General features: G+C 36.7%; 1 protein-coding gene across 1 annotated transcript in view; it reads right to left on the reverse strand.

Moving 5' to 3' along the window:
* Window positions 1-1,243: 1,243 nt before the first annotated feature.
* TAOK1 (TAO kinase 1) overlaps window positions 1,244-23,370 on the reverse strand; it is a 136,194-nt gene continuing 114,067 nt past the window's right edge. Inside the window, 4 exon segments of the mRNA XM_081027076.1 lie at window positions 1,244-10,309; window positions 10,311-10,585; window positions 21,550-21,732; window positions 22,607-22,819. Coding sequence (XP_080883202.1) covers window positions 10,222-10,309; window positions 10,311-10,585; window positions 21,550-21,732; window positions 22,607-22,819 — 759 coding nt within the window. The 3' untranslated portion in view covers window positions 1,244-10,221.

Raw genomic sequence — 23,370 nt, forward strand, 5'->3', positions numbered from 1 at the left:
CAGAATAGCTCAATATCAACATTCTATGAGTTAAAAAGCTATACTAAAAAGTTAAAAGTACCATTTTCCTGATAGTCTTCTATTCAATGAAACAGGTAATCCCAATTATACTTCTAAAAATGACACTTAAAATTATCTTCTAGCTTTTTAAATTAGAAAACAAACCCCAGTCCATGAAACCCTTCCCCCCAAGTTAACCTTCTGACAAAAATGTCACTTTACAGTTTTAAATGACAGAAATGGGTTAGATATTCTGCCCATTTTAGGGCTAAAATGTAATGATTTTCAAATCAGGGAAGATAAGGCCAGATGAAACCAACATTTGAAGCTTTGTACAAGGTCAAAGAACTGCATACATGTATGTGTCCATGTGTGGGAGGAGTTGTAGTTATATAGACCACAACAGGTCAATATAAAACAAGGACATGCATCAAACTGTTAGAACCTAAAGAAGAATCATCTCACACCCACAACACAATAGGCCACTTCACTCTAGGCAAACAGAATTTGAGGCAATTAGACTAGAGGGTTTATGTTTACATCAGGGAGTTTTGCTGTCACCCATATCTTATTCATTTTTATACCCCCAACATCTAGTACTGTGCCTGAGATTATCCACTAAATTGAAATACGAGGTCGGACAATTAAATTCTTAAACTCATCCTAGAAAAAGTGCTACATACCTCACTGCTGAATATCACTACAGTCACCTGCCAGGTACTCCCCTTGGGAAGCTATGCACCGATGCCAGCGCCTAGTCCACACTTCAGAGCAATGTTGGAACTCTTTTTCTGGAATGGCCATCAGAGCTGTTGTATTACTCTTGATGTCCTGAATGTCATCAAAATGTCTTCCTTTCAATATTTCCTTTATCTTCAGGTAAACAAAGAAGTCATTGGGGGCAGATCAGGTGAGTAGGGAGGGTGTTCCAATACAGTTATTTTTTACTGGTTAAAAACTCCCCCATAGACAGTGCCCAGTGAGCTGGTGCATTGTCGTGATGCAAGAGCCATGAATTGTTGGTGAAAGTTCAGGTCATTAAACGTTTTCAAGCAGCCTTTTCAGCACTTCCAAACAGGAAACTTGGTTAAATGTCCAGTTGGTATAAATTTATAATGAATAATCCCTCTGATATTAAACAAAGGGTTAGCAACATCATTGCAACAAATTTGCGAACTTAATTGTCAGACCTTGTATACTTTATGGAAATAAAATTACTTAAAAAAACTGAGCAGACACTCTGTGTACTAAAATTACTTTATTACAGTTGATTTTTTTAAACATTTCCTTTGCTATGATACAAAGGATACTTACAAACAAAATATTACATATGACCTTGTTTTCGCTCTTAATGTTCTGACAACTTGGTAACAGCTTTAAATGCACAATCTATACAATTAATACAGGTTATATATGAACTATAAGGTATTTTGAACCAGAAGAATACTGACAATATACTGTACAATAAGCCTTACCAGTTAGTGCTGTGGACCATTTCTACCAAAAGGAAAATGCACATCTGTACAGTCACCTTTACCAGCTGGTGCTGACAGTGAGGGAGAGGCTTCTTCCCCATTGCAACCCTTGATAAGCCTCCACTGTGGGCGTCTGTTTGGTCTGAAAATTGAGAGGACTGTGTATATTTAAAATTAGTCATCGGTAAAGTGGCAGAACATCATTTTCAACATGATAATTGCTCACCAAAAAAAAAATCAGTCCTAGTTTTAAAAGACCACGAGTCCTTCGTCCACTACAAAAACCCTACAGGCTCAAGGGCTTTGGGAGATGAGAGGATGAAGGCTGCCAAAAAAGGAGGCAAGAAACCAAGCCAAAATCTAGGTCTTGCAAAATCATCATTTTTCCCTTCACCAAAGGGAAATAGAAATGTACAAATTCATTGATGAACCTCAATGATAACATATCAGTTAGCTGATAACCCTCATTTTATCTGGACCCCTGACTTGTGGGAATAACTGAAAGAGATTGTGAATAATATATACCACTTTTAGAAAAGAACCTCTTGCTTAGTTAAAATATTCCCTTTAGCCACCAAAGCTGGTCCTGGGCTAGTACAGGTGTGCATTCATCTCACAATGGTCTACTCAGAAATGATAAGGTTACAGCTTTTTTTCTTTTCTTTTTTTCTTTTTTAAATAAAAAAGCAATTGACTGAAGCATTTTTCTTTTTTAGGTAAATAGCAAAAATAAAAATAAAAACCAACCCTGGCATTTGCACAAATAATGCAAATGGAGCGATATGGTCTTTAAGGTAAGGGTTAGTAGAAAGGAAGAGAGAAGTGAAGAAAATCCAGAGAAAATGATGTATTAATTTTTCTTTTTAAAAATTTCTACAATACATGTGCAAAAAAATCATGCTGGTTGAGGAAAACAAATGGAAATGAGTACATAAAACTAAAAACATAAATAATATGTTTGGATGACTGGTAAAAGCAGAAACCAACCTGGGTTACAAAAAAAGGATTATACATTCAAGATGCTCTTAAACCCAGTGGGATAACTTATGTTAAAACTGTTAATAATTACGTTAAAAATCTCAAGTTTGTTTTTAAATCTTCACAATACAAGCAAAGCTGTTTTAAAATATACACTATACATATTTCTCATAGTCTCTCCAACCTCATTAATGCGCATTAGGCTATCTCATATACTAAAACAAGGGCGTTCTGAAAGCTAAATTGCTCAGAGTAACCCATCCATTATTTAAATGTTTGTCTTAAGTTTTAAATGGGTTAAAAAGTTTAGCAGACTTACATAAATAAGATTTAGCAACACAAGTGTTAATTTAAAAAACTCTAAAGCATTTACAAATTATCAGGTTGGAATAGTCCGGGAAGTTATATGCAGTATACTTTAAAATGTTATTTACATCAGACCATCGCTTTTGTAAAAATTTCCCTAAAAGATAAAAAAACAAAATAAAGGATCATAAAAGGGAAGGTAAAATAAGAACAGAATTATCTCCTCATAGAAACCCCACATATCCTTCTCCACTTGGGTTTTGCTCTATGAAACCACCTGCAACTCCTAATAGGCTCATATATCAAGTGTCAATATTGTGGTAAAATACCTTGTCAGATGAATTACTGGCCTCAAGTGGAATTTTTTTTTGCTTTTTTCTTTTTTTAAAATTTCCCACCTTGTGTCTCTGGCTTGGATTATTTTAGGACACGTGTATGTAATTAATTGGACGGGCACTCTAGGTAGGCACAATTCCCATTTAATGTGGAATAAAAGGTATAACATATAAAATGCTGCTGGGGAGAAGGGGTGGTAGTTTCTGTGATATTATGAAATGCAAGGAAGCACATTTGGAATGGACACCAAAAAAGAGCTGTCTGGCAACACACCAGGGGCAGCCATCTTAAACTAAATATACTTGTCTGTGAAAAGAAGGGGTTAGAGAAGGGTTCCGATACTGTGCCCCCCTCCCCATTTGTTTGATATGTGCCAAATAGTCACAGGGATCAGCCAGAATCAGCAAACATTAAGCAGTTACATCTTTTTTAATCACACAATTAATTCACTCCATGACCATGTTCAATTTATAGTAACAATAATGTTCATGCTGAGGCAATGTATTTGAGGGCTCAGAAAAAGCAAAATGTGCCACTGAGAGAAACCTGTTCCTATATAACTGGTCTTCATGCTTTCAAGTGGCCCTAATATACCTTTGATGCTAAGCCAAGCCATGCAAAAGCAAAGAGTACGCACTTTTCATTAACATTCACATCTCATTCGTAAACTCCACTGACCTCAGAGTTGCCATAGAAACACATAACATGAGTACTGAAAGCATACAAACGAGGGTTCATGGATTTTTAAAAATGCATTTTCCTTGTCTATGTTCATCAGACTTAAATACCTTAGGCTACAAGGCATATCAGAGAAAGGTTAAGTGGGGACAATGACAAAGGAATATATGTAATTCTAGAAATAGGAAAAATGCTCTAGAAATGGGAGCAATGTGCCAACAATAGGAATAGTTCATTTCATTTGAAAATTCAGCTACAGAGCCCAATAAACAGTTCCAAGCCATAGTGTTACCTGCATAATTTACACAAACATTAAAACTCTTGCACTTTATCATCGACAAAACACACTTCTGTAAACATGGCCACTGGGGGAGGGAGGCTCCCTACCTCATTTATGATTGAGGACATGTAATCATTATATTAAATAAAATGACTCCGCTTCAGAAGATTTTAAACCTGACCAATGATTAAGCTTCATTTCCCCGTTGAACAACATTTAAGCATTAATTCTAAAACATGTCACCTACGATGGTTTCAGGATTAGATGCTAGGACCACGACCAGCAATGATAGCAACTCCTCTCTAGCTGGCACACTTATAAACTTTAGTACAAAAACAAAAAAATACAGAAACTAGGTCAATTTGTTAGCTACATATTTACAGATAATTACATGATTTTTCACTCACAATTGCTAAAAAGTATGAGTGAAAAGGAAACTGTGCAGGTTGAATTACCCGTACTTTGGGGGGAATTCTTGGGCATCAAGATACCCTTTTCATTCATTCAGAAGTCTCATCTCTCTACTTTTTCATGACAAACTACTTACAGATGTTCAGGTTAGTATATCCAGTGGGTATCCTGTTTCAGAGAGGATTAACCTTTTTCTCTATTTAAAGAATCTCTTGTATATTTAAAAACAAAACAAACCTAACAGACACATACAAACACACACACACACACACACACACACACACACAAAATCTCTGAAACTTCAAAAAGTTAGGATTGCTGGGAAACAATAGTAATGGTGACATAGTAAATGGCTCCCCCGTTTTAATTCTCTGCCTTTATTTTCTTTAAAGGATATCTAGTTTTGGGTAGGTGGGAGGGAAGTGCAAGTTTAGGAAACCCACAACAGGCAGATAAGGTGCATACTAATTTATATATTTCTTATGATCTGAAGACTACCATTAGGCCAAATGGGTTCTCTTCCCTTGTATGAGTGAAATTTTGGAAATCTGAATATAAACAAGGGAAAAAGCAGTCAACGTGACTTTAAAGGGGGCTATCAGAGTTCAGTAGAAAATATAAATGTACAATAAACGAAGAGTTCTCAGCTTCACTTTCTTTTTCTAGACAGTGTTTAATAAACTTACTTCTTACAAATTAATAGTCATTTCCAATGTAGATATATTGTAGTGATTTCATAAAAGTGCAGACAACATAACCAGACACACAGCAAAACAGACTTCAATCAGTAGTCCTTGCATACGAGAGGCAAGCCTGCTAAATGGACACAGCACACTCTTCATTCTTTAAGGAATCTGAGGATGGGAAATTTCCAGTTCTTAACAACTAAGAGTGAGTGCCTTCTCAAAGGCAATGCCACAACTTGGTTAGGGGCACTACCATGACGGAAAACAAAAGAGAGAAATCTGTTTCTCTTTAATAATGATCTGTAGTTTGGTAAGCAGCTCAAAGATGACAGCCCAAATTTTGGCTTTGTTTCTTAGAGAAGGCTGTTTTCTATCTAAGAAACAAGAACCTCTTCTTCCATCATTACAGGAGATTCACACTTATACGCCTTAAATATATTATTTTTCTGATTTGAATACACATTGGACACTTCACATTGTGAGCATGGGGCAAAACACAGACCATATAAAGCTCCCAGGAAAGGGCTGCTGTGTTGGGCCAAATCTCTGCTTGAATAGTAGTGGTTCAGACAGGGTGGAAGGTGCACAAAGAACTTACTATTAGCAAGCAAGAAAAGGCAGCTAAAGGGAGAAAGCCCCACGCCAATACCATATCCTTCTCTCCCAGTGGCCATTTCCTGTTGAATTTATAGTTTAGTAGAACCTTAGATGCTTTAGCAGTAATTCTTTTCTTGGCTGTTTTGGTCCTTAGCAAAATTTATAATTACATTAGTATTAATGGAGTAAAAAGAGTAAGAGGATCAATGACATTACTATTAAGAAATTCGTATAGAGTGCACATGAAGATTGTGTGATTTATTGGTTCTTTTTATCATCTTTGCAAAGGAATCACCACCAGTATTTTTAATTTCCACGGTTCTCTCTGCATCACTTGTCTTTTGTTGCATCATGACACAAAATCATAGAAACACTAACTGGCTCCTTCCCCAGTACTATTTTAGTGCATTGCAATTTATGGTTCCAGGTTTTACTTAATTTTCTTTCCACCCACACAAGTGCTAAGAGGGGATTTAAAAAGAAAAGACTGCATCTAATGACCACCTCCTCATAAATATCAACCCAAGTACTCATTCTTAAACACATGCATTCTTGCCTTAACTGAGGATTGAAATAAGAAAACAAAATAACAGAACCTTAAGTGCCCTGATGGAAATGTACAGTATGAGTTACATCCATCCATCTATCTACACACACATATAGACACTCATATGTATATACAATATATACATACAAATGATAATAGCTATACCAAAAATGTGCATATTTAACACAGTTTTTAAAAGCCAGTAGATCATGGTATAATACAATTTATTTCCACTAGTGAATGGCACAAATGGAAAAATGCAAAGGAGGTGTTTCAAGTACAATAAAGTCATTTTTCACAGGTGAAAATAAACAGTATTATTCCAGTGTCCAACACAATGTATTCTATAAAAGTTTAAAATGCCAGACATTTAGTACTTAAAGAAGTAGAAAGTTACTAAAGTCTGCTCTATGGTCTGCAAAAGACACTCATAGAGTTTTTGATTTTTGAAAAGGGTGTGAGGAAGAAGAGGTGGGCGTGGGAGGAAGTGTCAAGGACAGTTTCTTTAGTGTACTGACTGGTGTTTGGGTTTACCTGCTGCCTGAGCAGCTGAAGATCATCATGACTATGATAAAACATTCAATTTAGCAATAAACCCTTGGCCTAGAGCACCAAGCGTATGATACCTATGGGTGTGGCATCAAATGCAGGACTATTCATCTCTAGGCATAGAAATGACTAAAAAGAATGGCAGCACTGAATAAAAACAATATAAACATATTTTCCAGCTAATATTATCTATATAATAAAGAAACTGTAATTTGGGGTTAGAGTTGACTTTAATAAGGGGAGAAAAAATGTGCAAAAGGAAGGGACCCCAATTAGGAATAATATATTTCAAGGTATGGGGTTTTGCATTATTAAAATGCTAAGTAAAGAAAGGGAGAGACAGTGACCACAAGAAAATTTCTCCTGCCAAGCTCTGGATACCAGATATAGCACTTAGGACTTTCTAATATGCTGGACAAATTTCCCATACTTGTTATTTTCTTAAACACATATATCTATCGAGTGAACACCAACACTAGGGAGGAGGTAGTATTAATTTGATCAAATGTTGACATTTGCACACTGATTCAGAAAGTGCCTGCTTCTTTCTGTAGGATCTCTCAAAACCTTTCAAATTTTCTTGCTACAAGCTTTACTCTGATGATTCCTACCGTATATGAGATTCCTCAGAAGTTAGATCTTATAAACACACACAAATTAACTCATTTGAATCATTTTTGCAAACTATATGTTTTTTAATTAAAATGAACTTAATGGAATAATCGAGGTCTACCCATGACCTACATGTAAATCTGGATGCCACACAAGTAAATCAGAGACAAGCCCTACTGGATAGACAGGTAGAGTCAGTATTCAATCACGATTTGATAAGCACAAATATTCTCCATGAACTCAGTAACTCAATTTGACTAATTTAAGTCTACAAGTGGACTTTAATATGTCTCATTGGCAGTATTTTGGATTTTAAAGAGGTTTGTTTGTATGCAAAACTGATCTGCTTCCCTATTTCATATCTCCAGTACAGAGGGGCTACTAAGAATTTTTTTAAAGGTATCCAATTCCATTATATTTTTTGGAGATTTTAAATTATAAAGCTCTCAAATAGGTAGATATCTCAATTTGTTTGAAATATTGTATAATATTTTAATGCAAAATAGATATTGAGAAAATTAAAAGCCCCCATTAGTAGACATGACGAGTGTGTCATGTTCACCTAAAAATTGAGAAGACAATATGTCAGTGTTACCTGAAACACTGCCTAAAACTGTGTGTGAATTCTACTGTGATATTGGTTTAAAAATATTTACATTAAAATATTACTTTTTCTTCCAGTTACCTTTAAAAAAATGCTAGAAACTCCTAAAGGGGAAGATTCATGGGGATTGGGCTGACCTACCTGGGGAAGGCTTAAATTTGGTTGAGAAAAACCAAGATTTCAACAGTGATGGATTACTGTTTGGTCATTAGGCTGGTTAGATGAAGAGTATCATTGAGAGGGACTTAGAGAATTCTAACTTGGAGCTCTCTGACTATCTGAAAAGCAGGATCCAGAGTTAGCAGCAAGGGTCCTTCAAGACAACTGGGGAGAGGACAGGACAATAATTTGTAAGAAACTCTGACATGTCACTGGAAAGGACTTTTTTCTTCAAGTAATACAGCTCCTTACTCATCTTCAACTAAAAATTTCCACACTAGCAATGGAATACCAAGTAACATATGACTTTCAGCATTGGGTTGATCCTTCATTGTAAAACAAAACAAAACAAAACACGCCCCTCTCTGGGAAAAAAAGTTAGCTTTTGTCAAGAGATTCCCTGACCACTATAACTTGCTTCTTTTTTTTTTTTTAATTTGCCAAACTTGCTAGTTCCTTTTCAGTAGTAATTTAGCACTGAGGCTAGAGACTTCTGGAAGTGGTGTTTCCTATTGCATGATGTTAACATGATGCAAAATAGTAAGTCTCAAGGAACTAGAAGTTTGTAAAGTACTGCAGCAACAAAAACAGCAATTAAAAAAAAAAAAAGACCTGCACATGCAGCAAAATCTACAGTGGTAATGAGGATTAGTCAGCAGCTGGTAAAGTCATTGGCTCAGTGATTCCTGGTTCACTATGGCAACTAAACATTTAAATAATTGGCTATTCTACTTGTAAACAGGAAATCCCATAAGCCAAAAGGGGGTAATCAAATTAATGTTTACGTAGTGTGATGAGAATTCTAATAGATGGCAGTTTGCAAATATGGCATCATTCAAATACCTCTGGCATTTGATTTGTATTGGCTATATGTCTTTGTTTTTGTACAAAGTAAAAGTACTGTTACAGAGCTGGGAGTTACAGAGCTTAGCTAGGATGAACTATCACAGTATAAGCAACAAAACGTCGGGATATATAGGCTTCATCTCCTCACTCTGCTGCTAAGCGTACCCGCCATATGAACTTTCAGGGACCTCTCTCACCCTTCCGGTCTTCCCCTTTGAAGGCTCACAGGTTCATTGATGCAATTCCCACACGACCTGTGATCTCTTTAAACACCCCCATTTCACCATGCCACAAAGAAGGCACACTTGAATGGACAAAAACAAAACAAAAAACCCCTCCCCAAACAAAACAAAACAAAAAAACCCCAACCACTGACAAACCTATGCAGCATTCAGCAAAAGAACTACGTTGTTTTCTACTCGGGAAAAGTCAATGCAACCCGTTAGTGTTCATGGATTTCCACTTTTTTACTCCAAATGAGGCTGAGAAGTCAGACCAATTTAATAAAGAAAATACATTGGTGAGGGAATACAGGTGTGTTTCCATAATAATGTGTTTCAGCATATGCTGCCTGCTGTGAGTGGCTCATAAGAATTTGGGGTATGGAGAAAGGCTTTAGTTCTTTTTACAAACTTCTTAGTTACCCAAAATAACTCAAGCCACTTTGCTGCATTCTATTTTTTGCAGTGTTCAGAAAATACCCCCCGTCTAGCCAATTTCTTTTTACCACATGCATGATATGTGTGTGTGCGCACGCACGCATGTACACACACACGCACACACACGCGCACACACACACACACACAGATTCCCCTTTGCACAATTTCTACCAAAAAAAACCACAACCAAACCCCCAAACACCAAAACCCGGCAGCCAAATACTATGACATCCCAATTAGTAAACACAAAACAGAATGCTTTACAAAAATGAATAAAATATACCATATGCAATCAGCTTCCACACTGTAGTACCCAAGCGAGGAGGCTGCTGTGACGGTGTCTGTAGGCAGTTTCTTTTGGCAGACAGCTCCAGCGTAATTGCCACTTTCAATTATGAAGTTATGTATAAGACATGTGTGACCCATTGGATATTTGTGAAGTGACACTCGTGCTTCTGCTCATGCCCTGCTCCGTCCGTCCCCCAGATGCTGTCCGCCTCAGAGCCTGAGGGCTATTGCGGACTCCCATACTGCTACCTCGGGGTACCCCTTGCATTGGCCCTGAAGGATGACCCCATGGCTGGGGCCCACCTTGCATTGGATGACCCCAAGCTTGTGGTGGGCCACCCATGGGATGACCCCAGTGAGGTCCTGGACCCCCAGTAGGATTGTGAGACCAACCAGAAGCTCCTGGGTAGCTGTGGCTGAATGCCTCAGGGGAGAGATTAGAAAGGACCATGTTACTAAAACCTAGTCTCATACTTTCAGAGTCAAAAGCTTCAATTTCTCTGGCTTGACGCTCCAGCAGGCTTCGTATTCGTTCTGTGCGTTCATTCTGCAAAGCCAACATCTCTTCTTCAATCTGTTGAGAGTTGGGGGAGGGAAGCATAAAGAAAGCTGATTTATTTTTTTAATTTATAAACTAAGGAAGCAATAATTACTCAGTTTTGAAGTGAATCATAAAGAAGTTCGCGCTGGCTATTTTACAGATGTACATTTAAAAATCAAAGAGATGTACTGTAGGAATCATACATGATTTATATTTCTAAAATGTGTAAAGTCAAGTTCTTAAAAAGAAAGTTAATAACCTCTATTAAAATAATAAATCAAGGCAATTATCATCAATGGCTACTAAATCCATTAGGTAAAAAGTTGAATAAAAAAGAAAATGGGTGAGTGGAAACCAGCTTTATCAGACATACCATAATGCCAGTCTAATAAAATAAATATGGTATTGGTGTAGGAATTGATAATTAGTGAAGTAGAAATAGAATGCAGCTTTCAGTTTGTAGGTTTTTAATGCAGGACAAATGCAACAATTAATTAATTGGGAAAAAGATGGATTTTTAAACAAATAACACAGGCACAATTGGTCAGCCATCTGGAAGGAAATAAAAATGGAACCCATATACATATTCCAGATGGACCAAAGCCTTAAGTGAAAAACAAACAAATAAACAAACAAACAAAAACTGAAGTTTGCATTAAAAATTTAGAAGACTCTGTTACCTAGAAATTAGTGGTTGGGTAGCCATCATAATCAGTTCTGGAAAACTAGAAGGTATTACAAATAGATATAATTGACTGTATATAGTATTTTTTTAAATGTAAAACATAATATGTAAAATTATGTAAATGTAAAACATAATAAAGTCAATATTTAATGTCTTTAAATATGTGGTTTTTTTAAATGTAAAACATAATAAAGTCAATAGACAATTTTTAAAAAGTTTCACAAGGTAGATGGAGAACCTTTTTTTTGTGTGTGTGTGTGTGTGTGTGGTTGTTGAGAGCCCACTGGCCCATGTGGGAATCAAACCGGCAGCCTTCGGAGTTAGGAGCATGGAGCTCTAACCGCCTGCGCCACCGGGCCGGCCAATGGAGAACCTTTTCATGAATGATCAGATTGACATTACCTGAATCCACTGATCAATATAAAATCAGTTAAAAGTGGGACAACTAGACATTATACATATCTCTCCAAATGATGCAAAAGGAAGTATATATAACCCTTATGAAAACTCCTTGTAAAATTTTTTTTTAAAAATAAAATTTAGAAAATCAATCTAAATATAATCATGCTTCTAGATCTAATGACCAGTTTACAGGAAATATGAAGGAGAGGAATACATTAAATGACAACATGAAGACGTAATCAGCCAAATCCAGAATGTGAGAATTCCTACAAATGATCGAATCCACAATAAAAAAAGGGGGGGTGGAGTGGGGTGGTAGAGAAAAGGGGGGTACAGAGTGTCTTTTAAGACTAAAGGACTGAAAAGACAACCAAATGCAATGTCTGGACCTTGTTTGGACCCCAATCCAAATGAAACAACTTAAAGAAGGCATTTTTGAGACAAAAGGAGAAATTCAGGCATGGACTTAGTATTAGATAATATTAAAAATTTGTAATCTTGTTAGATATATCACAATGGAATTATGGTTAACAAGTCCTTTTCTATGTCTAGAAGTGAAATAATGCTGTGCTGGGATTTGTTTTAAAATACACCAGACACTCTACCCTAACTCCAACCCCTTGCCCCCAAAAGTTGTGTATGTGGAACAGGTGAATCGGTAACAAGAAATTAGCAAAATACCGGTAACCGTTAAAACTGGGTGATGACTACTTGGGGATTTCATTGTACTAATTCCTATTTTTGGGTATGTTTGAAAATTTCCATGATAAAAAGGTTTTAAAAAATAGGAAATAAAGAGAATTCGTAAAGGAGCGTTAAATAATCAGGTTTCAAGATATCTGAGGACTTAAGCCAATAGTCATTGCTCTCTACAGAAATCTAGCTCAACAAATATGTTTAGTTTTTATGCACCAAGTTTTTAAAAGTGCCCTTTAAAAAAAGAAACACAGTCTAGCACAGGAAATAGATGCAAACAAAAAAATTACAATAGAAGGATGGTTCAGTTGGTTAAAGCTCCAGCTCTTAACAACAAGGTTGCCCATTCAATTCCCCCATGGGATGGTGGACTGTGTCCCCTGCAACTAAAGATTGAAAACAGCAACTGGACTGGGAACTGAGCTGCGGCCCTCCACAACTAGATTGAAAGACAATGACTTGGAGGTGATGGGCCCTGGAAAACACTGTTCCCTAATATTCCCCAATAAAAAATTTAAAAAAGAAATTTCAATTGAGGGTGGCCAGTTAGCTCAGTTGGTTAGAGCACCAAGGTTGCCAGTTGAATCCCCCCATGGGCCACTGTGAGCTGAGCTCTCCTTAAAAAAACAAACAAACAAAATTGCAATAGAAAGTGTTAAGACATAATAAAAGATTTATAAGGCATAAGCAGAAATACAAAGGGATGGAGGGATTCACTCTATAGGGCAAAGAAGTCTTCTTAGAGGAAGTTGTAGAGACTGGATTCTGAAAGGTACAAGTTTACCAGGAAGACAAGAGGTTATTTTCATCAGAGGGAATATGTAAAGGCATGGAAAGATGATAGTGTTTGGGGAATTACAAATAGGCAGGAAGGACTCCAGTAAAAAGAGTTTGAAAGTTATTCAAAGTTCTAAGCACTAAAGTGTTACAAAGGTTCAGAGAGGGCATTTCACATGAAGGTTGACACAGAACTTAGATTAGACATGAAGGCTTCTTCTGAGAGAAAGGTATCAAATTGTTAACTGTGGTGATTTCTGAGTGATGGAATTAAAGACATTTTAAATCCTATTTATATTTCTCTATATTTTCCAAGTTTAAAAAAATGATTGTTTTTATAAAATATTTTTTTCAGTCTTTTAATATCCATATATAAAATACTCAATTCATATAGAATTAAATTTACATTTCTCTAAATATTCAAAGAACTTTAACTTTTTTCTTTTAAATATTTTATATGTAAAAATTTCAAAAGCCCATTCAAGAAAAGCAATTATTTTAATTTGAGGGATATAATAAATGATGGGAATGTACTGAGCATGCTGATTTAAATGCCTTGCATATTGTTTGACGGATAAAAATATTAAGCACATTAATGCTTATCAACCTTTTATCCAGTAAGCATTGCTTCAATTTTGTTTGCTGATTAGTTTTGTCATTTAAGAAACTCAGAACAGTTTTCAATTAAATAAAAATAAACACTAAGATTTGTGATAGCTAACTTCAATCCCCGTTTCTTTTCAAACATGTTATTTATTATTGAAAAATTAGAAAGGCAGTTTCACGAGGTAGATGAGTTACTGTAATTAAGACTTTTTTTTAAAATTGGGGAATATTGGTGAACAGTGTGTTTTTTCAGGATTTATCAGTTCCAAGTCAAGTCATTCTCCATCTAGTTGTGAAGGGTGCAGCTCAGCTCCAAGTCCAGTCACCATTTTCAATCTAGTTGCAGGGGGCGCAGCCCACCATCCCATGCGTGAATCCAACTGGCAACCTTGTTAAGAGCACCCGCTCCAACCACCTGAGCCATCTGGCTGCCCACTGGGCAGCTCAGCTCAAGTTGTTGTCTTCAATCTAGTTGTGGAGGGCGCATCTCACTGGCCCATGTGGGAACTGAACTGGCAACCAACTGAGCTAACCGGCTACTCCAAGACTTTTTTTTTGAGAGGCTCTCCTAACCTAACGTTTTTGTTGTTTTTTAAAAGATTTTTATTACAAAATATAGCTAATACACAGCATAATATCAGTTTCAGGTGTACACCATAGTTGTTCAAAACTTATAAACCTAAAGAAGTGATCACCATAAGTCCAGCAACCATCTGATACCATATTATACTATCACAGTATTATTGACTATATTCCTTATGCTGTATGTTACATCCCCATGACTTTTTTTATACCTGGAAATTTGAACCTTTTATTCCCCTTTACCGTTTTCCTCCCTTTTAAAAATTTTCAATTACAGTTAACATTCAGTATTATTTTGTATTAATTTCAGGTGCATAGCATAGTGCTTAGACATTTGTATAATTTAAGAAATGATCCCCCTGACTAGTCTAGTACCCACTTGGCACTATACATACTTATTAACATATTATTGACTATATTCCTTGTGCTTTACTTTATATCCCCATGACTATTTTGTAACTACCAAGTTGTACTTCATAATACCTTTATCCATTTCACCCTGTTCCCCAACCCCCACTCCCATCACCCTGAGAAATCTAGTACCCATCTGACACCATAAATAGGTATAATATTATTAACTATATATCCTACATGGGATATACCTACATCCCATGGTTACTATGTAACAACCAATTTGTACTTCTTAATCCCTTTCCCTTTTTCACCGACCCCCTCAAACTCCCTCCCATCAGGCAACCATTAAAATGTTTATTGTATCTATGAGTGTATGAATGTTTTGTTTGTTTATTTAGTTCTTTAGATTCCACATATAAGCAAAATCACATTGCATCTGTCTTTCTCTGTCTCACACTCCACTCAGCACAGTACCCTCCAGGTCCATCCATGCCACCACAGATGTCAAGAACCTATTCCTTTCCATGGCCAAGTGATATTCCATTGTATATATGTACCATCTACTCTTTATCCATTCATCCATCAATGGACACCCAGGCTGCCTCCACATCTTGGTTATTGTAAATAATGTTGCAATGAACATATGGATGCACATATCCCCTCGAAGTAGTGTTTTGGATTCTTTGGATAAATACCCAGAAGTGGGATTACTGGGTCTTTCTCTTCTAATAGGCTTTGTTTAAAAGTCTGTTTTGTCTGGTGTAAGTATTGCTACCCCAGCTTTTTATTTTTCCATTTCCATTTTCATGAAATAACTTTTTTCATCCCTTTACTTTCAGTCTGTGTGTCTTTCAATCAGAAGTGAGTCTCTTCTAGGCAACATATGTAAGGGTTTTGTTTTCTTATCCATTCAGTCACCCTATGTTTTTTTTTCTTTTAAAAAATATATTTTTAAATTTTATAAAAAATTTTAAGTGTTTTCCCAGGCCCCATCAGCTTCAAGTCAAGTAGTTGTTTCAACCTAGTTGTGGAGGGTGCAGCTCACAGTGGCCCATGTGGGGATCAAACCGGCAACCTCGTTGTTAAGAGCACCGTGCTCTAACCAACTGAGCTAACCGGCTGCCCTAGCCACCCTATATTTTTGATTGGAGAATTTAATCCATTTATATTGAAAATAACTGTTGATAGATATGTAGTTATTATCATTTTATTATTCATATTTTTTAGTTTTATTTATTTATTTATTTAGTCTTAAAGAAGTCTCTCTAGCACTCCTTGTAGTACTAGTTTGGTGGTGAGGAACTCCTTTAGCTTTTTCTTGTCTGGGAAGCTCTTTATTTGTCCTTCGATTTTAAATGATAGCCTTGCTGGGTAGAGTATCCTTGGTTGTAGATCCTTGCTTTTCATCACTTTGAGTATTTCCTACCAATCCCTTCTCACGTGCAAAGTTTGCGTTGAGGAATCAGCTGACAATCTTATGGGAGCTCCCTTATGAGTTGCCAGTAGTCTTTCTCTTGCTGCTTTTAGGATTCTCTCTTTGTCTTTAACCTTTGCCATTCTAATTATAATGTTTCTTAGTGTGGGCTTGTTTGGGTTCACCTTGTTTGGGACTCTCTGTGCTTCCTGGGCTTATATGTCTATTTCCTTCACCAGGTTAGGAAAGTTTTCAGTCATTATTTCCTCAAGTAGGTTCTCAATCCTTTGCTTTTTCTCTTCTGGTACCCCTATGATATGAATGTCGTTATACTTGATGTTATCCCAGAAGTCTCTTACACTATCCTCTTTTTCTTTTTTTAATTGTTTTTTCATTTTGCTGTTTCGATTGGGTGTTTTCTACTACCTTGTCTTCCAAATTGCTGATTTGATCCTCTGCTTCATCTAGTCTGCTGGTGATTCCTTCTAGTGCATTTTTCATTTCAGTTATTGTATTCTTCACTTCTGACTGGTTCTTTTTTATGGTTTCTGTGTCCTTTTTTATGCTTGCTATCTCTTTGTTGAATTTTTCATTAAGTCTTTGAGCATCCTTATAACCACTGTTTTGAACTCTATTTCTTGTTTGCTTGCCTCCATTTCACTTAGTTCTTTTTCTGGATTTTTTTCCTGTTCTTTCATTCGGGACATATTTCTTTGTTTCCTCATTTTGGCTCTCTCTCTATGTTTGTTTCTATGTATTAGGTAGATCTGCGGTGTCTCCCAGTCTTGCCAAGTGGCCTTATGTAATAGGTGCCCTGTGGGGCCCAATGGTAGTCTCTCCGGTCACTTGTACCAGGTGCTCCAGGAGCGCTCCTTGTGTGGGTTGTGTGTGCCCTCCTGTTATAGTAGAGCTTTTATTGCTGTTGGCATGTCAGTGAGTGGGATTGGCCCTCAGGCTGACTGGACATGGGGTTTGGCTTAGTCCACAGTTTATGGGCTGTTGAGAGGGGGTCTTACCCCATGGAACAGGATTTGTCCCAGTGGGCTTTGGTGCCTGTTGAGACCACCCTTTGGGTATGCCACTTGTGGGGCTAATTGGGTGGTGCTTTGCTGTGGTCTGAAGCCAACCTCCAAGTATGTTGGTTCTGGGGCCTCTTGGGAGGGGCTCCAGTGCAGGCCCAGGTCACCCACTCCCTGTGACAGGCTGGGGACTATCTGGTAGAAGCTACAAAGTGATCAACAGTTAGTTGCTGCCTATGGTCTACCTGGAGGCAGGTGCCAGTGGCCATGCTGAGAATCAAGGATGGCTGCCACTAGTACCACGTCTGGCGTTGCTCCGCTATTTAGCCAGGACATTATGAAGCCTGCTGCCACCTGCCAGTTCCTGTAAGGTTCAGCCACTGATAAAGCTTCCCATGGTATGGAGTTGGGTGTGACGGGATCTCAGTGAGTCATCTGGATGGAGCAAGCAGAGCTCACCAGAACAATTCAGATTTGGCCATGCACATGGGGGAGGGCTCACCACAGGAAAGATGGCGCTCACCTGCCAGCTGCTCTGGCAGAGAACCCCACACAGGGAAAATGACACTTACTTTCCAGCCTTCACCCAAAGCCACACACCTCTCTATGCCCCCGATATATCTCTGATGTCTCCCAAGTCATTGTCAGTCTGCCAGAGCTGAGGGTGAATGCCTACAATTGAGTCTGTGCGGGCCCTTTAAGAGGATGTCTCAGTTTCCCGCTGCCTTCTGACCCACTGAGAAGGTCAGAATTCCCACTGTTTTTCACAGCCAGATGTTGTGGGGCCTCCTCTTCTCAGCACCAGTACTCTGGGCTGGGGAAGTTGGTGTGGAGCTGAGGGTCCTTACTCCTCTGTGGCCAATATATCTCTCACAACTTTCATCCACCTCATGCGGGTTTGGGGTGGGCCCATTTTGCATATCTGCCAGTCTCAACATGGCTTCTTCTTTATATCTTTAGTTATAAAACTTCTCTTCAGCTAGACTTCAGATGGTTCGCCAGATTGATTATTCTATAATTTAGTTGTAACATTGATGTGTTCATGCGATGAGGCAAGCATGGTGTTTATCTACTGCACCATCTTGGATCATTATCCCAACCTACTTTTTGAAGCTATACATGATATTTTTGTGTGAATATTTTCAGTTCCAGAAAGAAAGGTCCTGTAAGATGTTCCAATTGTCAATTCTTACTAAAAAACTATCAATCATATTGTTGATACTAAATGAAATATTGAGAGAAAATTAAATGAAATGCTAAAACATAAAAAGGTCCATTTGTACTTTGGAAATACTGCCACTTTTTAGGCATGTATAAAATTCACATGGAATTTAACATTGTTATGTTGTCATCTTGCTGAAATTTAAATGTAAATGAAGTATGAGAAGAGTTGTAATAAGACCTCAAGTGAGTCAAGTGAGACTTACTTTGTTGGTGCCTCAACCTAAAGGAACAATTCTTGGTTCATTTGGAGGCTTATAGCAATCTTCAAACAGAATGATTTTTCATCTAGAAACAATATTCACTCTGGTTCCACGTTATTTGCAATACTTCTTATTTGAACAACCAGTATACACAAAATGCAGAAAATACATAGCTGTTAAGATTTTACAAAGTTTTTATAGAGAGGGAACCAGCTTTGGTAGTTGCCAACTGACCCCAAACCGCTTTATAGTCATGTGCTTCACTTGGAATGTAAACGTTAGCTCAAAAATCAAGTAGCAACTCAAAGCACTAAAGATTTATCATCCCATTGTTCTTTTATTTTTAATATTAAATAATCTTTTGCATTTTACGTTATCAAAGTAGTATTAACCACATTAAAAATAGCAAAATAGAAAAATGAACCAATCTACCCTATTAACATAGTCACTACTAGCATTATTTCAATGTAAGTGTGATTTGTCTTTTTTATTTTAACACATCATAATGTATTATCATATTCAAAATATTCATATTAATACTGTCTTTGTAGCCATCATTTAAATGGCTGCATAAGATTTTATTAAGTGGCTTGGCCATAATTACTTAATTATATCTCCATTTTATTTGTTTATTTATTTAGAATTTTTATGAGTTTATTTGAGTTAAAACTGACGACATATGCCAGGAGTAAGATCTCAAATGCTCCTTATATCCCTATTTTAGATGGTTAGCTGTTTTAAACCATTATAAAATATGCTATTATTACCATATTTATGCATATTTCCCCCTCTATTTTGGTTTTCCTTAGAATTCTCAAAGTCTTAAATACTTAACATTGCCAAAGTTCAATATATACTTCCAAATTGTTTTCCAAATGCATTAAGAATGCATGAGAATGCCACATCACCTTCACCAATGGGAATCAGTTTTATACTCACATTTTACTAGGCTTCATAAACATGTAAGCTTTGGTTCATATATTGAAATAACTAATTAGCACTATTTAACTCTGAACTAGGTGGAACCGAAAAGATAAACATACTTGAATAGGACCAATATTTCTCTCACAATACTATACCTGAAATACTATAGGGAGTTTTCCTTTTAGTGATAATTTTGAAGCATAAGAGACAGAATTTTGGATTGAATTTTAAATATGAAAGTTGTAATCAGATTTATGAAATCTGTACATGGGACAAACTAGATTTTTCCCAAAATTTAAATTTCTATCTTTCCATCTTGAATGAGAAAAACATAATTGAGATAACTTTTAGAGGCAAATACCTCTCAGAAAAGCCAGTAAAAAAGACAGCTATGCTGGAGAAATAGTAACATCTTATTTAGGTAGGTTTTTGAAAAGCACATATATTTTTTAATTTAGTAAGGCATTCTATTTTTATCATAAGAACTGTAAGAACTAGAGGAAAGTCTATGAGCCACTGGTCTAGAAACAATGATAACCTTTAACAGGCAAGACCACTAGGCAAGTATTAACTTACAATGGACCAATGGACCTAAGACTGTATCAGCTAATGGGAACTTATGGCTCATAAATTCTTGAACATAGCTTTGAATCATGGATACAACTGATATTCTACTATTTCTCAACCCATACCTTTCCTCTTCGACTCTCAAAATCTTCTGCCCATCACCCTCTCCCCAAACACACACACACACACACACACACACACACACACACACACACACACACACTTACATGCCTTAAGGATAGAAATGAATTTGGTGATTCCAGTTCTATTCTCTAATATACCTGACAAAGAATAACTCAAAACTAGGGGCGGCCGGATAACTCAGTTGGTTAGAGTGCGAGCCCTTAAAAACAGGGTTGCCAGTTCGATTCCCACATGGGCCAGTGAGCTACGCCCTCCACAGCTAGATTGAAGACAATGAGCCTCTGCTGAGCTGCTGGAGGGGCAGTCGGATGGCTCAGTTGTAAGAGAGTGAACTCTTAACAACAAGGTTGCCGGTTCAATTCTCACATGGGATGGTGGGCTGTGCCCCCTGCAACTAAGATTGAAAATGGTGATTGGACTTGGAGCTGAGCTGCGCTCCCCCACAACTAGATTGAAGGACAATGACTTGGAACTGATGGGCCCTGGAATATAACACTATTCCCCAATTAAAAAAACAAAGTCATTAAGAAAAAAAAAAGAACTCAAAACTAAATAAATAAAGATATACCTGGAAATAACATTTTTAGCCTGACTTTTCACCTGTGTGGAACTGGTTTTACCTTCTATCCTCTAGTAATCGTCCACCAATCTGTACAGTTTCAGGCCCAGGATGTTATGAGTAAAGTATTTATTCCTGATCCTTTGTCCCTGCTTCTCCCAGACAATTAATAAAGTTCTTTTTCTTCACTATCCAAGTTTTTCTCCAATCTCCTTAGGTAGAGCTACCATGTTTCCCCGAAAATACGACCTAGCCGGACCATCAGCTCTAATGCATCTTTTGGAGCAAAAATTAATAAGACCCGGTCTTAATATAAGACTGGGTATAATATAATATAATATAATATAATATAATATAATATAATATAATATAATGTAATGTAATGTAATGTAATGTAATATAATATAAGATAATATAATATAATACCGGGTCTTATATTAATTTTTGCTCCAAAAGACACATTAGAGCTGATGGTCTGGCTAGGTCTTATTTTCAGGGAAACATGGTAGATACACAAATGAAGTGAGGAACATGGAGTAAGAGCTACTCTCTTGCAATTCAATTGCCTTCACATAACCCATATCCTTCCTCTAGCAATTACTGCTTAATTATATTCCCTTGTTGTTCTCTTGATATCTAGAATTTATTAATTATAATGAGTTCTAGATATCTCATTAGTGAATCAATAATTTTAAAGAAAAAGAAAAACACTACCAAAACTAGAATTAAGGAAATAGGGAATTGTGAAAACTAATGCCACCTTTGTCAATATGAAAATATGTTTATAAAATCCTTCTGAAGAAAGCAAATACTAGCACAATTACCTTCTTTCTATTACTTATACCTTTTGTTCTAAGAGTGCCCTGCGGAGGGAGACCCTCTGTTCAAGCTCCCGAAGCTCTCGATCATGTTGTGCCTCAGCCTGCATCTTGATTTTGCTCTGATATGCATTCAACAGCTCCAGTTCCTGCTGCAGCTGCATCTTTAAAACCTGGCACTCTGCTTCCTGTGCTTCATCCAAACGCAGCTGAAACAGAGAAAGAAAACGAACATATCCTACTATGAGCTATCTATTCATGACCTATGGAAAAGAGTGTGAGAGCAGACAGTGTACTCTTCTGTAGGATACATAATTGTTCTCTCATATCTGAGAGTAAACATCTTTGAAAAAGGCACAGTAACCAATGACGGCCTTATGAAGATAAAGCTATCATAAGCTATTTGGAGAATACCTGAAAAACCACATTTTTCTTAAGAAAAATTTAGAATCTGATAAGATTGAATCTCTTCTCTCCAATGGAAACAACTACAGTACAGGGACTGGGAAACTATAGCCTATGGGCCAAATCTGGGCATGTGTGTGTGTGTTTTAAATATCCCACTAGTTAGGAATGGTCTTTACAATTTGAAATGGTTACATTTTAAATGGCTATATAAGTATCCACAAAATGTCCTCAATATTGCCTACTGACCCACAAAACCTAAAATATCTACTATCTGGCCCTTTAAGAAAAAGTTGACAAAACTTACATAGATAATATTTTATACTAGCATTTAAATGTTAGAATTTGGATTCCCAATACAGTACAGGTTTTTGTCCACTGTTTAACAAAGCTGCTGTTACAATCTTGATAAGCTATTGGTATGTGTACTAAACACCTGAAAGGTACCAGCACAGAGCCTATTTAAAAGTTCATGTCTAATGGACATGTGAGAATTCTGCACACATCATGCCTGCTTCCAAGCAATGCTGCCAGCAGGAAGAATGTGAACCACCACCACTATGTCCCAAGTTGAACGACCAACTATAATTTCCAATTAGTATTTTAATTGCTGGGATTTTATTCAGGTGGTAGAAGGAAAGGGGCATTAATTGTTTTGCCTAAATAAAACAAACTCACAGCTTGTGTGGACAGCATTTCATTAATGCTGTGGTCATACTGCTCAGCCAAGATGGCTAACTTCCGGGTCTGCTCCTCCTTGAGCCGTTTCAGAACAGCTTTGTGCTCACTCTTTGGTGTAGTCTCCAGTAGATGATTTCTTAATGCTTTGTACTGTCTGGTTTGGATTTTGCAGGTGTCCTGAAACTGCTTTTTTATTTGGAGTTCTTTAGACTGGGAGGAAAAAAAAAATAGAGGTATATAATTTTAACATATGGTATACCTTATGCTTACATGAAAAAAAAAGGCTACTAAAAGAAAGGGAGAGGAAAAACAAAAAGGTCAGATCATGAGGTTGCAGGTGCTTTTGCACTTGGCTACTGGGTCAAACCATTGAATTCTATACATTTTTATAACAAAAAGTCTAATTTAAATCATTAGAATACCAACAACCTAATTTATCACAGGACTTCAAGAAATACTCATTATTTTGCTAGTAAATTTACTGACTTGAATAATTATTTAAATTAGTTTTGATTACTGTGTATACTGATGACATAAAATTAAATTTCTTCTTTTTTTAAATTTTTTTTAAAAAAATTCTTCTTATGCATTCAGTGTAGTAGATATAAAAGAACTTTATTAGCCAGACCATATATTATGAGATATTGGGGCAGAGAAAAGCATATTTACTCTGTTTCTTATCTGAGACACTTTGTTCCAATTTGTTTTAATGACAATCTCAATTCCAACTATATAGTCTATGATAGACTACATAAAAATAG

Source organism: Rhinolophus hipposideros (genome assembly GCF_964194185.1).
Source record: "Rhinolophus hipposideros genome assembly, chromosome: 20".
NCBI lineage: Eukaryota > Metazoa > Chordata > Mammalia > Chiroptera > Rhinolophidae > Rhinolophus > Rhinolophus hipposideros.